Here is a 23,004-nt window from a genome sequence, read left to right as displayed (position 1 = left end):
ATTTTGGTCTAATTTACCTGTCAAAGTGTGAAATACTGATTATAATAAAGTCTTTCCTCTGACTCCAACTCTTTCTTTAATCATACAGCTTACACTCTATTGGGAGAGGCAGGCATTAAACAAATAATCAAACAAATATGTAATTATAACTTGTAAGTGCAATGAAGGAAAAGTAAAGGATGCAATTATGAAGTGTAACGGGGGACCTGATTTAAGTTTTCGAGGCAAGGCAGTGAGAGGAACACTCCTATAAGAAAATAATACTTGAGACCAAAAAGTACGAGAGTTAGTGAGACAGGTTTAGCAAGAGAACAGCATTCCAGGCGGAAGGAACAGCATGAAGCCCATGTATGGAAAGCTCTTTGGTTGGATGGAATGTATTGACCAAAGGTAGGAGAGACTTGGCAGAGACTGGAGAGGCCTGAAATTTTATTCTAAGAACCATGGGAAGCCACTAAAAAGATGTTAGGTGGTAGTGTGACCTGGCCAGATATGCATCTCTCTAATGGTCTTTGTCATAGAACTCCGTTTTCAAAGGATGGGGCACCCTGGGTGGCTCAGTTAGCTCTTGGTTTTGAGCAGGTCATGATCTCAGGGTCGTGAGATGAGCCCCATGATGGGCTCTGAACTCAGTGCAGAGTCTGCTTGAGATTCTGTTGCCCCCTCCCTCTTCCTCTTCCCCTGCTAACACACACTCTAATAAAAGAAAATAAAAATCTTTCAAAAAATTAAAAGGATAGGTCATTAGTCCAAACAAAGAAGAGAATTATCAGTATAAGTTCTTCTCTCCTACTTGTAAAAACAAAATGAAGTAAATGCTCTTTTGACAGTCTTTATATAGTATCGTGATATATGGTATACTAGTATAACTCAACATGAGAACAAATTGCAGTGCAATAGTGCACTCCTCAACTTAGAAAAAAGTAGCAAATTTTCATGAAGTAGCAAAATTCATGAAGTAGTGACATTTTCAAAATGGTGAAAACAATATGGTGTTTTTATAAAAAGACAAAGAAAATTGTTACAAAATTATATAACAAATTTGAATTTCTCATCTGTAAAATCAAATTGGAATCATAATTTATATTGGAAATTATATCTTCTAATCTGAATTTCAAATGATCTTTATAATCCTCATTCTAAAAGGCCCAAAGTGCATTTTCAAGGAAATAGTTTCTGAAATAAATGATGAAATGATTTGGTATATAATATTCCAAAGTTATCATAAAGAAAAATCCTTAGTAATATCCTGAAACCTGACTTTTCAAATAAGGGACTTTATTTTTTTGATCTTGAATTATTCTTGTGGTACTATTTATGAACCAACTCCCCTAAATATTCCACCTTTGATTTGCTTATGGTCAGATATGAGATCCTATTAAGTATTTTTGGCTTTGAAATTAATACCAATAACCAATCTCACTAATATTATGAAAAAGAATTTTTGGAATGATCTAATCAAGGTAAAATAAGATAGGCGGCTTGAAAAAAAAAAAATCAGAGAATTGTTTATAAACCCTGAACTCCATAGAATACTTTTAAGACTTCCTGTCTATAGAAATCAAGAATCTCCTCTCAGGTCAGAGTTTATGCTAAGTATATGACGTTGATAAACTTTGATTTTAGTCTAGCTTACTAGAAAGGCAGTTATGCCCTTCTTCATTGCCTGATTTTTTTTTTTTTAAGATTTTGTTTATTTATTCATGAGAGACAGAGAGAGAAAGAGAGAGACATAGGCAGAAGGAGAAGTAGGCTCCCTTTGGGGATCCCAATGCAGGACTCAATCCCAGGACCCCGGGATCATGACTTGAGCCAAAGGCAGATACTCAACCACTGAGCCACCCAGGTGCCCCATTTATTCCCTGATTCTTACAAGAAACATGTAAAGTTCTGTCAAAAAGATAATACATTGCCGGAAAGCATATTTTCAGTTTTTAAAGGTAAATTTGTTTCTTCGTTGGGTACTTTAAGAACCTAAGGGAAAAGTAACTGAAAACATTATAAAATAGCTGATTTTAAAGCTTCTAAAATACTTAATTGTTAAAATAAATATTGCTCTTGGAATGCCTACATTTCTGCTTAATAAAGTGAATTAACCTTAACATAGCTTCTTAGTGAACCTAAGACTTTAGGAAATACTTGCTTTGTTTCTGATTCTTGGGAAAATGTTATTAAAAACGAAAACAGAGCAAAAAAAAAATGTCGCAGGTCTAGGATGAAACAAAGTTGTTTAGTCATTTGAAACATCTGGTACTGAATGTGGATTTCTTAATTATTGAGAGGGCCCTGAAATATAAATATTCACAGGTTCAAAAGAGTGCTGCCAAATAGGTTATCAAGCAAAAAATACGCAACCACCTGGAGAACAAAATCCATCTGTCTGACTGAATTTAGTTGAAAATAATTTTTTAGACTTGTTAGTAAAACCCTCATGTAAAATTTATTTGATTGAATAATTTACTAAGAATATTTCCATAAGCATCATAAAGTGTTACAGTTGATAAAAATGAATATACTAATCATCTTTCTAACTTGGAACCACTGCCACAGCTTCTAGTGAATATATTTTTGTAGGTTACTAGTTAGGTTTCATCATGCAAAACAGGATTCCCATACACACCCACACAAACACATACACACTCGGTGTGGCCAGTCCCATAAATACTCTTTATAGGAAAAAAGGGTGAAGGCAAATATTCATGGGCATAGCTGTTATTTACTTGAAGGCAAGCACCATGAAAGATGTGCACCATCGTATTTTCCTCCTCTTCCCAGTACCAGACCTTGAGCCATAGCTTTGGTCAGAACCAAAAAGCCAAGGAAACAATGCCAATCCTATATTCTCTCTCCTGGAATTTACTTTTGCAAGTTAACTGTGTATTTGGAAAAAACAAGTATTGCAATACATCCAGATGATTTCCCCTTTCATATATTTACCAGTTAGGAGGAGACTGTATTAAATGAGATAATACAATGTCTAGAAAGTACAAAGCACAGTACTTAACAAGTAAGTCACTAAACAACATCACGTGACTACTTGCCCCCAGTTCCAAGCCCCAGAAAACCATACCTGCAAATTTCCTAACCAAGAAGGGTGGGTGACAACCTGGTAAATCACCTAATAAGTGAGCTGTCACAATCCAAGTGGATTCATAATTCTGATACTAAAATGTGCACTTACACTTGCTGAAGACTAAAAAGTGTGCTTCAGAAGTCAGTATGAAACTTTTCCAGAATAAGAGTATTCCAACAAGAAAGACATTAAGCAGAAGAATAAAATGACCCTTATCTAAAAAAGAATGACAATTCGAGCTGAATCAAGCAATTAAAAAGATATGCACTGGTAACCCGTTCTTCTACTCTAATAGTATGAAAAGATGTCTCCTAAAAACATTCTTTGTTCCACCACCAAAACCTCTCAGTGTGGTTATCTTTAAAAACAAACAAAAATCAGAAAGATATACACCCTGATCTTCCAAACAGAAGAAAACGCCTTACACAATCCTTACTGAAGAAGCCTGAAAGGTAAGGATGTAGTTCTTGTTTCTCATGTGAAAGAATTTCCATTTTAACTGTACCCAATCCCACTCACGAGTTTCTTTTCAGATGAGAGGGTTATTTGATCTTATGCTTTTAGGCAGAGATCAATCAAGATAATCTACTAAAAATCAAAAATATCATTTAAATTAATAATCACTTTTTAGGAATCGCTCAACGGATTTCACATCATCTGGATTGACTTTTGAACATTAAACAGCAGATGGTTATTAATGGTACAATATTAGAATATAAAATTTAGGGCAATCTGAAAACATGTCAGTTGATATGATTACCATTTGGGAACATGTGGAGTTATTTCTTAGAGACAATGCCATATTCCCTTATGTCACAAACCTGTTACCATGACAGGGAGGACAAACTCCTGCCATATAGTGCTATGCATCTCATTATAGCAGGTTCATTCATATTTATAATACAATCTGTGATGTCGATGCAATCACTTTAGATCTCACTGTTATTTCAAACAAATCCATAACTGAGCAAAAGGCAGGATGTTGACAGGAGTTAATGTGGGTTTTACGCTGTTTACAATTGCTTTCTAATCTACTAAATGGCTGTGAAAATTGATGCACTGTTAGGAGTGCTTTTATATACTAGTACAGATAAAGAGCTGCTGTGTTGCAGTAATCTCCGTAGCGCTAAATTGAATTTTCTATAGTGCTTTATATTTTCCCTATTTTGTAAATGATGAGGCTCCTGATTTTGTGTAAACCATTAATAAAGAAACCAAAAACAGACTCTCATTGTATTAATTGAGATGTATTTGCTTTTACTTCCTGAAAGTCAAAGTAAACTTATAATTCCATTCTAGTTGTAAAATGAACTTTTAATTATATTACAAATAACTTAAGGAGTCACACATTCCCAAGAGATTAGGATGATTTCATTCCAAACCACTGAATCACTGAACTTGACTAAAAACTTGACTGGCATGTGGTACATTGATAGCTGTGCAACGTAATGATGGTTGAAAAAATTTAGACACATCAAAATGAAACAATAATACTCCCTCAAAGTACTCAGCATGCTGTCCGTAAGGTAGGTTAGAGGGCAGAAAGGTTTTCCAAAGAAGGAATTGAGGCTTATATAGCAATATCTCTAATTATTTCATCTCTCCCTCCTTCTTTGTGTGAGTGAGTGTGTGTGAGAGAGAAGGCCCACTAGTCATCATAGCTACCAGGAGACCGTACTGCTTCTTTGGCTGTGACAGATGTAGGATTGTAAACATGTGACAGATCTAAGAATCATTTCTCCCTTTAGTGAATGTGACTCCTGTTTGATAATTGGAACAGCCTTGAATCTGAGTACCAAAAGCTGGGTTTTCACATCTACACAAGCTGTGAATAAAGACTACCTATTGATAAAAGCAAAGAACAACAAGTGTTCATGATGTTTAGAAACAACTTTAAATCATGGAACTGATTAACAGCTACTTGTTTATTGTGCTAATGATTTTATATTTCCATGAAAGGGGTTAGAAATAGTGGATAATTATGCTTTCATTCTAAGATGTTAATTGTGCTTGTAAACAATGGTTGCTTCTACATAAAATTTGGTTTAGAAGTAAACAGTGTTCCTGGCCTTTTTTAAAAAAAAATCTCGAATATCTTAAATTATAGTAGTCAAAGAAAGGAGAACTCTGTTATGTACTGACAAAAATTAAACACTCAGGAAAGTCTAATAAAATACATATGCCCAAATGTGCATAAGCCAAAGAATGCCTCTTTTATGGTTACTAAAATAGGGGCAGCATCTTTTCAAAGATCTGTTTTCTTGCTTTTTATATTTATCAATACATTTCACGCTCTTACTATTTTTCTCCCTATGACAAGTTATTGCATTGACATTTATAAAGAGCATCATTAAGAAAATTAAATAATTGGTTGTCTGATTACAATTTCACTCTGAGCTTAATGTGGGGTTTTAAAGTCTTTTCCTGTATGCTATCTCTGATTCCCTGTGGTAAATGGTCTTCTCAAGGACTTAAAATAACTTAAAATGTCTTTCTAATGAAGAAACACAGGACTACTGCCTCAAAACAACCATAAAAGGAGGACAAAATAAAAGTAGTGACAAGAAACCTTCTAGGACAACCTGTTACATCTGCAAGTCTGAACTTTAGAACAGCAGTTCTTGAAGCAACTTGAATATGAGTATAATACCTGATGAAAGATAACAAAACACCAGCAAATATCCCTCTTATCTTTTTAAACATCTCTGTCGTACAAACATTATGGTGCAAATGTACAAAAAACAAGTGTCATTAGATTCCTGTCTGAAAAAAGTGTTGTAGTCGTATATCTTGACAAAAGGAATAGCGCAATAAGCCATATTCCTACCTTCCTAAAAACAGAAAGTAAGCAATATTCTTATTTCCTTAAATCAGCTCGAGGTAATTTATTTCCTATGAACACCACAAATAGTACATGGCAAGGATTAATAGGCCTAGGAGAATGGGGACGGCAGAGTGCAGTGGTCTCTAACAGCTGCTCCCAAGTGTTCGCTGAGGGGAAATGAAACAAAATAATGATTCCTAAAGCTAAATGTATACAAATCTAAATTAACATTATGTTCTGTTTTGGGGTTGTTAAAATATTCTTATTAAATATGAAACAGGGGTGCCTGGATGGCTCAGTCGGTTAAGTGTCTGCCTTTGGCTCAGGTCATGATCTCGGGGTCCTGGGATTGAGCCCCACATCAGGCTCCCTGCTCCTTGGAGAGCCTGCTTCTCCCTCTCCCTCTGCCTGCCACTCCTCTACTTGTATGCATGCTCTCTCTGTTAAAGAAATAAATAAAATCTAAAGAAGAAGAAGAAGAAAAAGAAGAAGAAAGTGAAACGTAGAAGCTCCTGGTTGGCTCAGTCAGTAGTGTGTAACTCTTGATCTCAGGGTTGTGAGCTAAAGTCCCACGTTGGGTGTAAAGATTACATAAAAGTAAAATCTTTAAAAAGAGAAAGTGAAATATAGGTAGATATATATATTTTTCTAGTAAAAAAAGAAACACGTAGGTGACTTCAAAGCATCTCTTGTATCTATCCCTTTATCCCTTTATTCAACAATTAGTTACTGAACTCCTATCACAAGCCAAGCTCTGTTCTAGGAAGAGCAGAGAGCAAAACCGAAAGGGTGCCTGTCCTCCTGGAGCCTGTGTTGTGAGGGTGAGGCAGGAGAGGGCTCCCAGAGACAGACGAATACAAACACATGTCCGAGGGTGGTCAGCATAAATAGAGGGACAGGCAGGGCAGACACACTGAGGACTGGGCTTGCTATTTAACAAAGGATGGTCAGAATGAACCTCTCTGATAAAGTGAAAATGGAGCAGAGATCCCAGGGTGAGCGTGCATATATTTTAAAGGAAAAATGTTCCAGGCGGCAGGAACTGCAAGTATAGACCCATGTGTTCTGGGGACTGCAAGGTGGCTGGATGGCTGAAGAGGACGAAGCCAGGGCAGTAGCAGCTGAACTGAGGCCGGAGACCTGATGGGGACAGGTGGTTTGGCCTTGTCCATCTCTTATCCCACCGGAGGGTTCTGAAAAGAGTTACCTAATCCGACCTGCACTCCAATAAGCTCGCCCTGGCTGCTGGGTTCAGAACAGACTAGAGGACAGGATAGAATCGAGGAGGCCAGGTAAGAGACAGCTCCAATAATCTGCATGAGAGATGATATGACTAAATTTGTTCTCTTTCTTAAGAGATCCACAGAGATCATGAGATGTTAATTCCACCACAATCATTTGAATACTAGCTTTTTTTTTTTTTTTTTTTTTTGTGTAATGTCACTTTTATTATTTGTGATATTGGATTGGCTAAATCTTGTTCTTTTTTTTATTTATTTATGATAGTCATACAGAGAGAGAGAGAGAGAGAGAGAGAGAGAGGCAGAGACACAGGCAGAGGGAGAAGCAGGCTCCATGCACCGGGAGCCCGACGTGGGATTCGATCCCGGGTCTCCAGGATCGCGCCTTGGGCCAAAGGCAGGCGCCAAACCGCTGCGCCACCCAGGGATCCCGAATACTAGCTTCTTAATCTACTTCCCTGCATCCAAGTCTTCTAGAAACACTTTTAGGCAGAGACTGGTCTGAATTCCAGATTGTTATTAGAAAATGCTGTCATTTACTCCATCTTAATTTGTAGCTGGACTTTCTCCAGGACTTCTTCACGGTTCATGGATTGTGAGCAGTTTGGTGGTTGGAGGCAGAGCTCACTGGGGAAGGGCTGCCTTTGGTGACCTTGCATGGGCCACTGGAGCGGAATCAGAATGATGGGCGCACTTGGATTTTATAATCTCTAAATTGGGTGGAAAGAGCTATTCTTTTTTTTTTCTGTCTCCTTCCAAACTCCTTAGCAGATCCTTTGCTGGCCCTGAAGCAATACTGCTCATTCACTTTTTTTGCCCCGTGATCCTCTTACTCCTCCATCCTCTCACACTATCGACCCTAAATGTGGGTATTTCCTCTATAAAGTGCATGGCGCTCCATGGCTTCAACTTTAGGCTTTTGTCTCCAAATTTTACATCTCTATGCTAAACACTTTTTTTTGGGTTGCAGGCCTCATTTCTATCTGTGTACAGAATGTTGCCTCCATCTCTTCCCTCTTCCTCTTCAAATTCCTCATGTCTAAATGCAGACTTATTTTCTCCTGGGGGGGGGGGGAACTCAGCTCTTTCCCTGTTTTGTTTAGTGGTGCCACCATTTCCCACTTAACCCATTATTTCTATCCTGAGGAAGGACAAAGGGGAAGAAATAGCAATTCTCATAATAGCATATCTCTCTACACTGTAACAGTGAATTGCCCCTTCCCTCTTATCCTGCAATCGCTTGGCTACAAAGCTTTGTTATAGTAGTCAAATATTTCTCTGGTGGATACTTCCTGTTTTGGAGAACTCTGGAAATGAAGGACGCATATGTTCATGCAGGGGTGCATAATAAAGGCACATATGTATTCATTCCTTTGTCAGGCCACAATAATATTTCTGTTGACAAGTGTCCCCAAAGAACGTAGTATTGAAGTATTGAAGGGTGTGATAGACACAGTGGTCACCAAATATTCCATAGGCCTTCCTACACTTCCTAGACTACTCTGCAATTACGTTGGACCATGTGGCCACCTCAGATTTCTTAGTAGTTGAAGTGACATGTGTCCCATTTGGGGTCAGGCAATTAACATCCAAAGCATCTCCTCTATTTTTCTTTCCCTTCAGAAGAGAATGAGGATTTAGTTGCATGATAGAGGTAAACTGCCTAGCCCATACTGGATCTCATGGGGAGAGAAATCAACCTTTACTATGTTATATCAGTGAGATTCCACAGGGCTTGTCTGCTAAGACAGGAAGTCTTTGTTATACTAATAAAAATTGTTTGGTTATCCTTGTGAAATCAACCTCAAACGTGATATACATTATTTTAATATTCCTGTCTTTCTAAAACTTATCAGAAATCTTCATTTCCACTAATTTTAATTTTAATTTCCTTCTGGTACAATCTTTAGGATAACGAGTCCCAAAATATTTACGTTTTAAAGGAAGTTACTCAGATCAAGCTTCAAGGATACATATCTTTTATTCTAGTATTGGGGGATTTGGTAAACAAGTCTTTGTTAACACAATGTCAGCTCTTTCTCCATCCCTGTTGAAAATAAATAAATAATAAATTTACTTATTTTATATATGTGTATACATATATGCATTTATATGTCTATTTTATCATGTTCTCTCTCAGCCTGTCTTAGGGTCCAAAAGAAATCATACATTTAAAAACTGCTTTTATTCTTCTGTTCATTTTTGTTCTTTATTCATTGCATTTACTCATCTTGAGGTATGTCAGACCTATGGACATTAAATCTTTGAAATGCAGATATAACATTCTGTGTCTGTGAATTTTTAAAAATGTGATTGAAAGTAACCATTGGATGTTAATTAGTGCCCCTCACAGCTATTTCTGAAACCCCTTTGTCCATCATACAGTCTGAATTAGGTGCCCCTCCAGAGTCTTTGAAAGCATTCTGGCAAGAGTGTGGGAACAGTTATCACATTATGACATAAATGCTTTCTTATTTATCTCCTTCCCTAAATTGTAACCTATGTGAAGTCAGCTGTCAAGTTTGTCTTGGTCTTTATGTATTTCAGTACTTAATTTAGGATCAAGTTTATAACTGAAGCTCAATAAGTATTTGTTCACTTACTGAATGAATGGACTGAGGAAAATCACTTTGTAACTTTTTAGTTAATTCAAGACCACCATGTTAAAACATGACTTTTTATTGTGGGGATTAAGAGCTTTTCCTAGGGAAATGGTTCATAATTTTCATTGGATTTTCAAAAGAATTGGGGTACCCTTTGAAAAAGAAAAAAGCCACTGCTTCAAAGTCATATACACAGACATACATATATTGGATTTTCAATGACCAGCTATATAGCATTGCATTTGCCCATTTCAATATTTAGCTGCCCATCTGAGGACTCTTTTTTTTTTTTTTAAGATTTTATTTATTCACTCATGAGAGACACAGAGAGGCAGAAACAGAGGGAGAAGCAGGCTCCTCACAGGGAGCCTGATGTGGGACTCGATCCTGGGACTCCAGGATCATGCCCTGAGTCAAAGGCAGATGCTCAACCATTGAGCCACCCAGATGTCCTGCATCTGAGGACTCTTAACAATTTATTGACTTTCTACTAGAAAGTTCTGTGTTCTATAAAACCTCTGATATTTAACTGAGTCCTACCCTTTCTCCAGATTATGCGTAGAAGTGTTAAAAACCTAGAGCTAATACCAATCCTCGAAGAAACTCAGTCCTCACACTTGTCAACCTTTTCTTCTCACCACTTTTCTTTTTCTAAGACAGATCTTTTATAATAATTTATCATCTCACCCAACTTCAGAAAATGAAGATTCATCTTTATTTTCCCAGATTTGCTATAGGAATTACATTGTTACATACTTCTGAGCAAGAAGACAATATTAACACCTAGGCATCCTCAATTTTACAACCTTCATTTGTCAGATAAGGAAGTGTCTTACCTTTGTAACTCGATCTCCTTATGTCTCCTAACACATACTACAGACTGAGCCACTTATAACTAAAAAAAAATAAAAAAAAATCCATGCTTAACTCCTAATTCAATGTGGTTATTTTCAATCTTAAAAAAAAAAGTGCATATAAAAAATTTGGAACTGTACTGTTGGTGGGAATGTGAACTGGTGCAGCCACTCTGGAAAACTGTGTGGAGGTTCCTCAAAGAGTTAAAAATAGATCTGCCCTACGACCCAGCAATTGCACTGCTGGGGATTTACCCCAAAGATACAGATGCAATGAAACGCCGGGACACCTGCACCCCCATGTTTCTAGCAGCAATGTCTACAATAGCCAAACTGTGGAAGGAACCTCGGTGTCCATCGAAAGATGAATGGATAAAGAAGATGTGGTTTATGTAGACAATGGAATATTACTCAGCCATTAGAAATGACAAATACCCACCATTTGCTTCAACGTGGATGAACTGGAGGGTATTATGCTGAGTGAAATAAGTCTATCGGAGAAGGACAAACATTATATGGTCTCATTCATTTGGGGAATATAAAAAATAGTGAAGGGGAATAAAGGGGAAAAGGAGAAAAAAATGAGTGGGAAATATCAGAAAGGGAGACAGAACGTGAAAGACTCCTAACTCTGGGCAACGAACTAGGGGTGGTGAAAGGGGAGGTGGGTGGGGGGGGGGCTGGGTGATGGGCACTGAGGGGGGCACTTTACGGGATGAGCACTGGGTGTTATTCTATATGTTGGCAAATTGAACACCAATAAAAAATAAATTTATTAAAAAATTTGGAAATAACTGTATTTTCTTGCTAGATATAGTCACAGTGTGGAAAAGGTATTATTTTAAAAATTTACGCTAACAGAGTTTGATCATAATCTAACGAACTAGGGGAAAAGGATTTCTGAAAACCAATCTCAAAAAAAAACCACACCTTTCCTGACTCTTCCCACTGCCTGTGTAGTGGTATACTTATGAAGGACTTATATAGGACTTTATTTATTTTTTTTATTTTTTTAAAATTTTTATTTATTTATGATAGTCACAGAGAGAGAGAGAGGCAGAGACACAGGCAGAGGGAGAAGCAGGCTCCATGCACCGGGAGCCCGACGTGGGATTCGATCCCGGGTCTCCAGGATCGCGCCCTGGGCCAAAGGCAGGCGCCAAACCGCTGCGCCACCCAGGGATCCCTATATAGGACTTTATTAGTCACTTTCAGGACACATTTTTTTTTTTTTAATTAACAACAGCAGAAAAAACAGTTAATTTTTAAATCTTGAGTTCCCCCTCCCTTAATATTAAGTGTATAAACAAAATATAGAAATATATATATTCTTTACTTCTAGATAAATTTTAAGAAGTCTATTGAGGCTTTATATGATCTGGCCTTCTGTGCTTCTCTGATCTAATCTCCTTGTCTTCCAGTTAATCCCTCTATCATACACTAGGTTCCTTGATGTTTTTTTAAAAATGCCATCATATCCTGCCTTAGGTTCTTGCCTTGGGCCTCTTCCCTTATCTATTTGCAGGGCTCACTTATTTCCCCTTCTCCTCATGTCTATCCTCAAATATTGCCCTGTAAGAAGGCCCTCCTATGTCGTTTTCTTCTTCTTCTTCTTTTTTTTTTTAAGATTTCATTTATTTGAATGAGAATGAGAGAGATCACAGAGGGAGAGGAAGAGGGAGAAGCAGACTCATTGCTGAGCAGGGAGCCTGATGTGGGGCTTGATCCCAGGATCCTGAGATCATGACCTAAGCCAAAGGCTTAACCTACTGACCCACTCAGGCACCTCCTCTCATGTCTTTATTTAAAACTATATACCTCCTCATGTCCTCCCCACTGCTGATATTTAGCATTCTCTATCCCCTTTCCTACCTACTTTAAAAAAAATATTGCTTCTGACTCCTTTCCTCTCTTCCTTCTGGGATTCTAATTATAAGCATGTAAATCTGAGCTAATATGGTAGCCATAGCCACATAAGACTGTGGAGCACGTGAAATGGAGAGTCCAAAACAAGATGTGAAGTAGAAAATACATATCAATTTCAAAGACTGTGGATGAATAAAAGCAAAGTAGCTGATTGATACTTATATGCTAATTATATGTTGAAATAATTCTTGAATACATTGGGTTAAATAAATTAAGGTTAATTTCAACTGTTTAAGTTATATATGTATCCTGCGATGACACAGTCTACTGGACAGTGCTGTTAAGCCCTTTTGTGTATCTCATGTCTATTATACTCTTTTTTTCTTTCCTCTTTTTCCTCTCTGTGCTTCTTATTGGATATTTTCCAGCTGTCTTCCAGCTTATCAATTTTGTTTACTGTTTAAGTTGACATTTTTTTTTTTAAATACACCGTATTTTTTTTTTTTCTTTATGACAGTCACACACAGAGAGAAAGAGAGGCAGAGACACAGGCAGAGGGAGAAGCAGGCTCCATGCACCAGGAGCCCGACGTGGGATTCGATCCCGGGTCTCCAGGATCGCGCCCTGGGCCAAAGACAGGCGCCAAACCGCTGCACCACCCAGGGATCCCTGTTTAAGTTGACATTTATTCATCATTTTATCCATCCACTTAATTTCAGATTTTGTATCTTTCAATTCTAGAATTTCTATTTGATTCTTTTTGAGATTCTAATTCTTTGGTAAAACATTCCATCTTCTCTATTTTATTTTCTTGAATATTTTAATCTCAAAGTCCTTGTCTAATAACTCTAATGTCTGGATCATCTGCATATTGCTATTTTGTATGTGTATGTTTGTGTGTTCATATGTCCTATCTCTTGACATGCCTAGGAATGTTTTGAAATCTGGACATTATATACATATTAAAAAGCAAAGAACAAGGATGCCTCAGATGACACAGTCTTCTACATGAGGGCTCACACTTTCCTCTCTTAGGAAGAGTAAATGATCACCTTAATCCATTCAGGGACAAAACTGACTCTAGGCTAAGTTGCAGACTTAGTAAGACTTAGTCTATTCTGATTTGCCCCAATTCCTGGTTCCTAGGATATAGCCTTCCAGAGTTTCAAGTGATTTCCCAGCAGGTTATTTCCTCAACAAGACTTTTCTGCTAACTTTTAATCTTGTGCAACTCCTCACTGCCCCCAACTTCAGAATATAGTAAACATTATGAAGGGGAACCGACTCTTTGCTGAGGCCTTTTCAGTCTTGCTTTCTGCTGGTCGGGCTGCACACAACTGCCAAAATGTGGCTGGTTTCACTGCTCTGAAATTGATACCCCACTTCTGGGGCCAAGGCCCGATTGCCAGTCCCTAGCCTGAGCAGCTATTGGCATCACCTCACAGTGGCAGGTACACATGCCTCAGCTGTAGGTATGAAAAATGGGTAGGCTCCTCTCCAAAATGTTAGTTGCTCTGGTACTCAGTGTTTCTATTATCCAGCAGGCATTAGCTCCACCCCCATCCTAAAGCAGATTTTTTTTTCCCATAGCCTACTTCACCATCTAACATATTATGCATTTTATTTATACAGTTTATCATCTTCTTTCTTCAGAATTTATCCTCTAGAAGGACTGGGGATTTTGTCTCTTTTTTCACATTGGTATCCTCAAGTTCTCAAAAAATGTGGAAAGAATGAAAGAACAAATAAGCACTGCATTGCTAAAACAAGAAAAACCTAAATAAAGGTGATTCTTAAGTAAAGATGAACTGATATGTCTGCCCAAAAAATAGATATTTATTCTGTCATCATTTACTGTTCTCTTGCTATGTGCCATACAGTATGTTAAGGGTTGGACATTCAGAAATGAATGCAGCACATTCCATACCCCAAAGAAACAGATCAGAAAAAAAAAAAAAAAAAAAAACCCCAAACCCAGAATGTACTTTCTTGATTCATGACAAAAGAGCAACAATAGATTTTTAAATATTTGAGGACCCTGCTTAACAAGAAACCTTTTCAAAAATTTCTCTGGGAAGTTATACTTCCTCCCTCGATGCCCCTCTCACTCTGCTCAGAGCAATCTGCCGATTTTTCTGTAATTGCCCTCACTGCCCATAGCATCTATGTTTTCAATGGTGGCAAGAAATTCTCCCCTTGAGAGTAGATTTGACCATAGAAAAATAATTAGCAGCCCTTTGGAGGGTTTGCTTAAAAAAAAAAAAAAAAGAAAAAGAATCTCATAAAATCATTTCTGATCAATGAGGGAAGACTATGAAGTAAACAGGCCTTTACTTGTGTGGCTTGTAAACTGGCTCCGAAGGGTAATTTCAAGAAACTGGGACATTTGTGAAGGTGAAAACATTGCTGAAATAAGTATTCTAGTATTTTGTTTCATTATTTCAGTCTATGGTTAAACAATGTACAGAGTATGCCATGCTGGTGAAAAGGGAGAAATAAAGAATACGTAGCAGAACAACTCCTATATTAAGAATGTGGAAGTATAATAAGAATGGTAAAAGAAATTTCTAGATTTCACAAAGCCTGTATTTCACAGCTGAGGCGGCAGTGCTTTCCTGTGCTAATCTTAGTAAGGTCTTTAACAATTCTATTTTGTGTTTCCTCATACTGAGCTGTGCCCATAATGCTTCAGTTTTCCTCATATGTTGTTACCCACTTAAGACATATGCATACATATATTTTTTACTTCTTCTGATTCTGAATCACCTGCAAACTTAATAATGTCTAATAAAAGACAGTGGTAAAGAAGCAGGTCATCGTTTCCCATTTTTCAGGTAAGAAGTTACTAGGTCAAACTGGAAAGCAGAAAGAAAAGAGAAACATCTAGAACCTGAATAAAAAATGTACAAAATAGAACGTTAGCTGCAAACAATGGTGATTAAGTTACTTCATTATATTTTCTTAATATACTTTGCAAAATGCTGTGACTTTTTTTTTTTTTTTTAAGATTTATTTATTCATGAGAGACAGAGAAAAGCAGAGACACAGGCAGAGGGAAAAGCAGGCTCCCTGCGGGAACTTGATGTGGGACCCAATTGAGGACCCCAGGATCATGACCTGAGCCAAAGACAGACGCTCAACTGCCGAGCCACCCAGGCCTCTCTGTGACATTTTTGTTTGACTATTAAAAAGACCCGAAATGAAGAAATGCTCAAACGTGTCCATAAGCCCTAAGCCCCCACTTTAAGAGACTATTTCTTTTGTTATCTAGATTCCTGAACAAAATAAGCTTCGGATATGAGAGATCTGCTGCCAATAACAGGAAATAAAGTAGCCCCAAGAGGTCATCTTTTTCCTTTTCCTTTTTCTCTCCTGTTAGTCATTCAGATTACTATTGATAATTTAGGTTAGCTATATTAGCATTTTTGGACAATAGAGTTAAGTTGATTTCCTCACATTGAAATGGCCAACAAAACTATGTTAATATTTTATATTAGTAACATATTTTCCAGGGGAATATCTTGATTGAGTAGAATTGACATATACATATAAATGCAAGGAAGTAATTATGATTATATTATTAGCAGTTATTGTGGCAATAATTTCAGAAAATGGTTATATCCATCTGCCTGAGAAAACAGACTTCAACACAAAATGAAGTCATATTCATTACATGGGAAAAGTGATTAGAACCTAGTAGTAAAGCCAGCTAAATGTGTTTCTAGCAAGCTCCAAGTTTAAGTTTTAATGCATTTTTAAATGTTTCTGGTCTCAAAACATTGAACAGCTGACAATTTCCCCCAAGAGAACAATACCTTGAGGGGAAAAGCAATTAGAATATGGATTGACCAGCAATCAGTAATCATTACTTGGTACATTAAATGCACTACTCTGGCACCTGGTTAAGTAATTTAGAAACTGGTTAAATATCTGGAAAACAGGGTTTTCTCAAGTTAAATGTGAAAGCGCAGAGAAATAAAATGGACTTTCTCACAGTTACAACATATCAGGAAGAAAACTGCAGAATAAGGTTTTAGGAAGTTAAAATTGGGTGACTATATTAAAGGCAATTGGAATCAAAGGGACTGAAGTAGAAAATCTGGTATTTCTGGAAAGTTTAAATCCCCCCCGGTTTATAACTCAGAAGAGTGGGTGATACATCTCATAGCAAGGTTCAATATTTCTGTAAAGATGGTTTAAATAAACCATGCCATTTGGAAAAAGGTTCTTAGAAAATTCTTAAACTACAGAAGAAACAAAAATTAGTTACTCCACCAGAGAGAAAAGAGCTTCCACAAACCCCCCCTTCAGGGGTGATGTTTTTCCACCTGCCTCACTATGGCCCCCATACTCTACCCTCCCTCCCATTCCTACCCATAGACGGTACATACTCTAACAGGGTCAACCCTAGACCTCAGCCTCTCATACGAGGACAATGCTCCAGCAATCCACTCTTTTCCTAACATCAACTTCTCCCCAAGTCACGGTTCTCTTCAGCAAACCAAAATGCTATTTCCTCATTGGAACCTGACTCCTTCTACTTCTCTCCCCCCTTTTTTTTTTTTTTATAACAAACTGCCTTGAAAGACTGATCTAGAACCTCAGTTTCTAATTTTTCTTGAACACGTTCTTGAACACATTTCAGTATTTGTCCTACCCACTGTTCCCAAACCAGCCTCCTCAGTCACCTGTCTCCTCATTCATAAATCCAATGGTTGTTTCAAGGTTCTCAGCTCCTTTGACGGCTCAGCAGTATTGGGCACAGCTGTCACTGTGTCCCTCCTGAAATGTCTTTCTCTTTAGCTTCCATTATATCAATCAGCCTTGCTTGCTTTTCCTTCTCAGTGTTCTGATGTGTCCTCCTCATCATCCTGAGCCCTAAATGTTAGTGAGTCTCAGGGCTCAGTTCTTAAAAATTATCTTCTTTCTATCCACACTGATTTCCAAAGTAATCTCTGTACTTGTGTTGTCTGACTACCATTTGTCTACTGAGAATTCCCATATTTATATCTCCATAGCTCTGACCTGTTTCTAGAATGCATTTTCTGAATATTTTAAGATGTGTTTTGTTTTTTTTAAAGATGTGTTGTTTTTATAATTATCTCATCTCGTCAAAACAAAACAAAATCTTGCTTTTCATCTGGATTAAAAAAAGTAAAACACAACTCTTCGTTGTGAATAATCAAAACTAATTTAAATATGAATTTATTAAAAAAAACATTATTGACAAGATTTTTCTTAATTGCTAGGTATGAGAGATATAAAAATGAATAAGGAAACTTAAAGATCATCTGTCCTCCCACAACCTAGAGATAACTATATTCAGGCATATAGAAACTCATTAGAATCTATGAAAAAAATGTAGGTCCATAGCCATTTGAAATGAAATAGTACCTGAGTAAAATTTTTAAATGGGCACATACCTTGTACTCTTTCATATTCATAATGAGTAACTTTTATTTCTGAATGAGCCTGTAATTTTATAGAATTATTAATTTAACATGATTTACTTTTATTAAGTTGGTCTTTTTGAATAACAGATTGAAGACAACTAAGGTAGAAAAGTTGTGCTTTAAAAAAAAAATACCATGCAAATATCTTATTATTACTGACTTATTATTACAGATTTCAAGGAAAAAAGTCAAACTTTATTATTGTTATTATAAGTGTATTCTCTGCCTTTAATCTTAGCTTTAAAATAATACAACAAATGATAACCTAAAATGCATTTCAAAAAAGGCATGCAACTATAAATATGGAAGTAAACTGGGAGGCATATTAATAAAATGGTGATTCAGCTATCAAAATAGAGGATCCAACTTCCATTGAGTTTAAACTCAATCTTTACTAATCTAATTACTGCTAAACAATCAAGGAAGAAGGAATAATACAGAACTTGCTCAATCAACAATGTGGTTAAAAACATGAGGTGTGAACGCTGGCTCTGTCTCTCCAGAGGTGTGCGAGCCTAGTGAAATCTAAGTTTTAGCTTCTTTATCTGTAAAATGAAGATAATAGCAACTTCTAACTCCTGACTGTTATGATTACTGAGATAATATATGTAAATATCTTAGCATACTGACTGGTCTATAAGCAAGGGCTTAACAAGTGTTAGCCATTAATATCCTTATATTTACTTTCTTAAAACTGTTTACTACATATTGTTTATTCCTAAGAAGTTTTTTCCACTAAAACTGTTCAAATGAACAGGTATCAAAAATAATTAAAACAAAGAGAATATTCACACTGTGCTCTGAATTCCGCCTGCAAGTTTTTATACAAAACAGTTTATTACAGAGAACAGAGCTATACTTTGAAATCAGTTTGTTCTGTCAAAAAGACAAAAAAGCTCAAAGGATGTAATTGAATGACTATAATGCACCCTGGCCAAGAAGCGAGGCTTTAACTTGCTCTTTAAAGTACATGCAAGTGAGCATTGTTCTTTCCATTTTAATATAGAGTTTCCGCCCCTAAATTGACTTTCTGAAATAGTTAGATAATTGTTGTACACTTTTAAGTCACTTTGTCAGTGTTCTTGAACTGTGAAAGTAATTCAGCGTTGAACTCATAAAATACACTCTCCAAGGTCCAAGTTTAAGTGAGCATAGTGATTTGTTTCCTAACAATAGAGCACAACTAAATTTAAAAACTCCTTTGTACTGGACAGTCCTTGAAGCTTTGAGTGTCTTTCTTATCCATGGTCCTTCTGAGCCAAAGGCAGTTTTTTGTGTGCACAATCTACTGTCCCAACCCCCCACAGAACCAAGATACAAAATTGTATTACCTACATTCCTACTATATCATTCCTGTTGCCTCAATGATTCCCTCCATCGCCATCACGACCACCACCATCACTCCTACCACCGCCACTGCTAATGCTAGATACGAATACACTAAACCCGTTACTTGTATTACTCCCTTTAATCCTCAGAACTGGAGATAATGTCGTACGTCATTTATGGATGAGAAAATCGAGGCACAGAGAACCTAGTAATTCTTGGCCCATGTTTATATATTTGATGAATGGAAAAGCCAAAAGTTAGATCAACGTTTTAATAACTGCAAGGCATATGCTCATTCCATGGCCTAGTGTATCACTTGGACAGAGTTAATGCTAAAAACAATTTATAGCATGAATGGCTAAAACAAAGTCGCCATGCTTTGTGTCCTACAGCAGTGGTGATGGCGCCCTGGGCAGCAGCCAGGAGATGCTGCATTACAGGACATTGTGTATTTGATATTCTCGAACTCACCCAGTGAACTGCCCTTGTGGGACCATGAAACACACATAGAGGGGCACAAATAGTATAGGGACATTAAAATCAAGAAACAGGAAGAAGTAATGGGTTAGAGCCATAGGGTCAAGAAATATAGCATCAACATATGGCAGAAAGGTATAAACATTACATCTACTGGCAATGACAGCAGAAACAGAGGCAGAGACAGGAAGAGGGTGCATCATCAGGATGCATGGCACCCTTGTGGCAATGGCAATATCCTGTACATATTCTAGTTCTCCAAGTGGTTGACTGGGTAGCTGTTGATGTGATCTTTTCAAATGTTTTCGGGCTCCTCTTTCTCTAACCAAGCGTGATCCTTTCCTTGGGAAACAATAGCCTCATCCATCTGCTCAAGGCAATAACTCATGAGTCCCCTGTTTATTCTGCACATACAACCCCTTACCATGTTCAGTATTTTTTAATCTACCCTAACTGCTTCAATTCTAGTCCAAGGAGCATCGGGTGGCTTACTCAGTTGAGTGTCCAACTCTTGATTTTGACTCATTATCTTGGGGTTGTGGGATCAAGCCCCATGTAGGGCTTGGCGTTCAGATGGGAGTCTGCTTGAGATTCTCTCCACCCACCCCCGTCTGTCCACCTCTCCCCCAAATAATAAACCTTTAAAAAAAATCTAGTCCAAGCCACTGCCATCTCTTATCTAAATCACTGCAGTTTCCTCTCCAGTGGCTTCTAGCCAATCCACTCTTGCCTTTCCCAATCCCTATGCCACATACTCACTTTCTGCACACAGACACGTTCAGTTCTTACTTAATGCACCATTTCTTTGGAGAAGCTCAAACTCTTCCTGTTGTTGGGTCTTTTGTTACCCTCTTCTTTCTTCACATTTATCACATTTAAAATTACTTGTCCATTTTAATAAGTCTTCCTCTCTAGACTACAGGCTCCTTGAAGTCAATACTCTGTTTTAATCCTGGACTCCAAGTACAGTATGTGGCCCATAAGAAGTGTGCAATAAATATTTGCTCAGTAAATTCTATTTCTTTGTATAATACACCATCTATAATAAGTTGAAGATCTTTTTATTTAAAAAAAAGAGCCTCAATATCTGATCTTAAATGTGTGTGTGTGTGTGTGTGTTTAAGATTTTATTTATTTATTCATGAGAGACACAGATAGAGGCAGAGACACAGACAAAGGAAGAAGCAGGCTCCATGCAGGGAGCCTGACGTGGGACTTGATCCCAGGACTCCAGGATCACACCCTGGGCTGAAGGCAGGCACTTAAACCACTGATCCACCCAGGGATTCCCTGATCTAAAATGTGTTTATGAATATTTCACAATTAATAGAACTAAAATCTAGCCCACTTCATTGAGGATTATGCATGCACTTGCTGGGTGATCTAGGATAGGGAAGGAGTAGGGGCAACAATATGCAAAGGGAAGGCTCCTCCAATTTTCAAACAATGGAATGGCATGATTGGATCTGCGTCTTGAGTAAAAAACTGTGGTGGCCGTGGATGGACTCAAGTGTGTTAAGACTTGAAGAAGGAAGAGTAGTTGGGGGGCTGTTAGAGTACTCTAGGTAAGAGGCTTTTTGGGTCAAAGAGCCAGTGCCCATATGGCCTTGTGACCTAGTTCTGGCCATTAAGACTTAAAAAGTCTGTTAAAGGACTTCTGAGAAAGATCTGCCTTACTAAAAACACATACTCAAGAGAAGAGAGCCGAAGGGCTCTCTGGGGAAGACCCAGATGTCTTTGGACATGGCTGAGTGTGGACATGATGCCAATTATTTTGCAAGCATGCATCTGCAAATCCAAGGACAACTGCCATGGGGAGCAAAGAGGAGGGTTAAAGAGAGTCCAAAACTTTGATGATGCTGTCACACACTCGATGAAAACTGAAAACAAGTTTTACTTGAATTTCAAGATCTCAAGTCTATTTAAATGTTTACTTTTTTTCTTCTCCCTCTTTAACAAGATGCCACATCCTCAATCTCACCTTCAGAGTGCTCCTTCCACTCCTCCCGTCTCCGTTGGTGAGGGTGCTCCCACTTTAAGTGACAGACTGTGATTAAGCGCCTTAGGTAAGAGGTACATTTATTATCTCATTTATCGAGAAATTTAAGCTTTTTTTTTTTTGTCTTTTAAAGGGCTGATGAGTGCTCAGGGAGCTGGCTGTGGGGTATGGAGAGTATGCAATTCCATTTGCTAGCAAGTAACATACAGCTCAATTTTATAAGAAAAATGTTTTTGGTGAACATTTGTTGAGTGTTTATTATAGAACCATCTATTATCTAGATGTTAATGAGGGCACATCATTTCCTCTGCCCTCAAAGAATTATTCAGAATTCACCTCAAGAAGAAGTCACAAATTACCTGCTTAGCAAAGTTCCCAGCACATGGTAGGTAATCAAATATTTGTTTAATGCATTTGTTCTGTAGCATTATGTTTTTAAGGGTTCTAAAGAAACCTTGTGAAGGCAAAATCTTCTGGGTATGGCATCTGATTAGAGGAGAGCATGAGAAAACAACTCATTAGCAAGTCCTAATTTTGAGTTTTGGAAGGTCTATACCAGACACAAACTCAGTCATTCATATAAACCTCAATTTCTTCACTAACTTTTCTGTTAAGCAATGATTCTGTTTCTGCTATCTTAAAACCGGTAAGGTCATTTTGGCCTAAGGCAGGTCAGCCCATCATTGTATAGTCCTATTAGAACGTTCTTTAGAGTTCTGTCCCCCAGTTAACAGAGGAAAGGAAATTCCCACAGGTTGTCCCAATTATAGCACTTTCAAAAAGTAAGGCGGTTTAATGAAATTAATAGTGACCTGGTGACACAAGACCAGGCATAACTTTGAACAAGTCCCATAAGCATTCTGAGACTCATACTCTCTTGAAGATGATGATGATACTCTAATCTTCACCTGCTGCATTATGAGAATAAGATATGTAAGTGAAAGTACACAGCACTTGCTTACCATACATTTTTTAGGGGTGTGCAAGAATATAATGGTATCACTGAGCTCTTGATAAAGACTACACTTAGCAAAAGGGTAAGAATAAGTTTAAAAAAAATTTTTTTTAAGTGGACCAGGCATATGAATGCCAATTACAATTAAAATCTAAATGCACAAGTGCATTTAAATGTCATTTAACAGATGTCTCCAGTTACATATCACAAGAAGTTGGTTATGGACTTATTAATCTTTTTTTTTAAAGATTTTATTTATTTATTCATGAGAGACACAGAGAGAGAGAGAGGCAGAGACACAGGCAGGGGGAGAAGCAGGCTCCATGCAGG

General features: G+C 37.5%; 1 protein-coding gene across 13 annotated transcripts in view; it reads right to left on the bottom strand.

Moving 5' to 3' along the window:
- DIAPH3 (diaphanous related formin 3) overlaps nt 1–23,004 on the bottom strand; it is a 512,559-nt gene that overhangs the window by 44,665 nt on the left and 444,890 nt on the right. For 2 of the 13 annotated variants that reach the window (XR_013355822.1, XM_077855467.1), the window contains one exon: nt 9,101–9,185. The exons of the other annotated variants lie outside the window; for them this stretch is intronic. Coding sequence is in view for 1 of the 2 variants with exons in the window: in XM_077855467.1 (XP_077711593.1) it covers nt 9,157–9,185 (29 nt within the window). In the remaining variant the exon portion in view is untranslated. Of the gene's footprint in view, nt 1–9,100; nt 9,186–23,004 lie in introns of those variants that run through there. 13 annotated transcript variants of the gene reach the window in all.

The sequence above is a fragment of the Canis aureus genome, chromosome 17 (genome assembly GCF_053574225.1).
Source record: "Canis aureus isolate CA01 chromosome 17, VMU_Caureus_v.1.0, whole genome shotgun sequence".
In the NCBI taxonomy this organism is placed as follows: Eukaryota; Metazoa; Chordata; class Mammalia; order Carnivora; family Canidae; genus Canis; species Canis aureus.
This window is presented reverse-complemented; position numbering and strand designations above follow the sequence as displayed.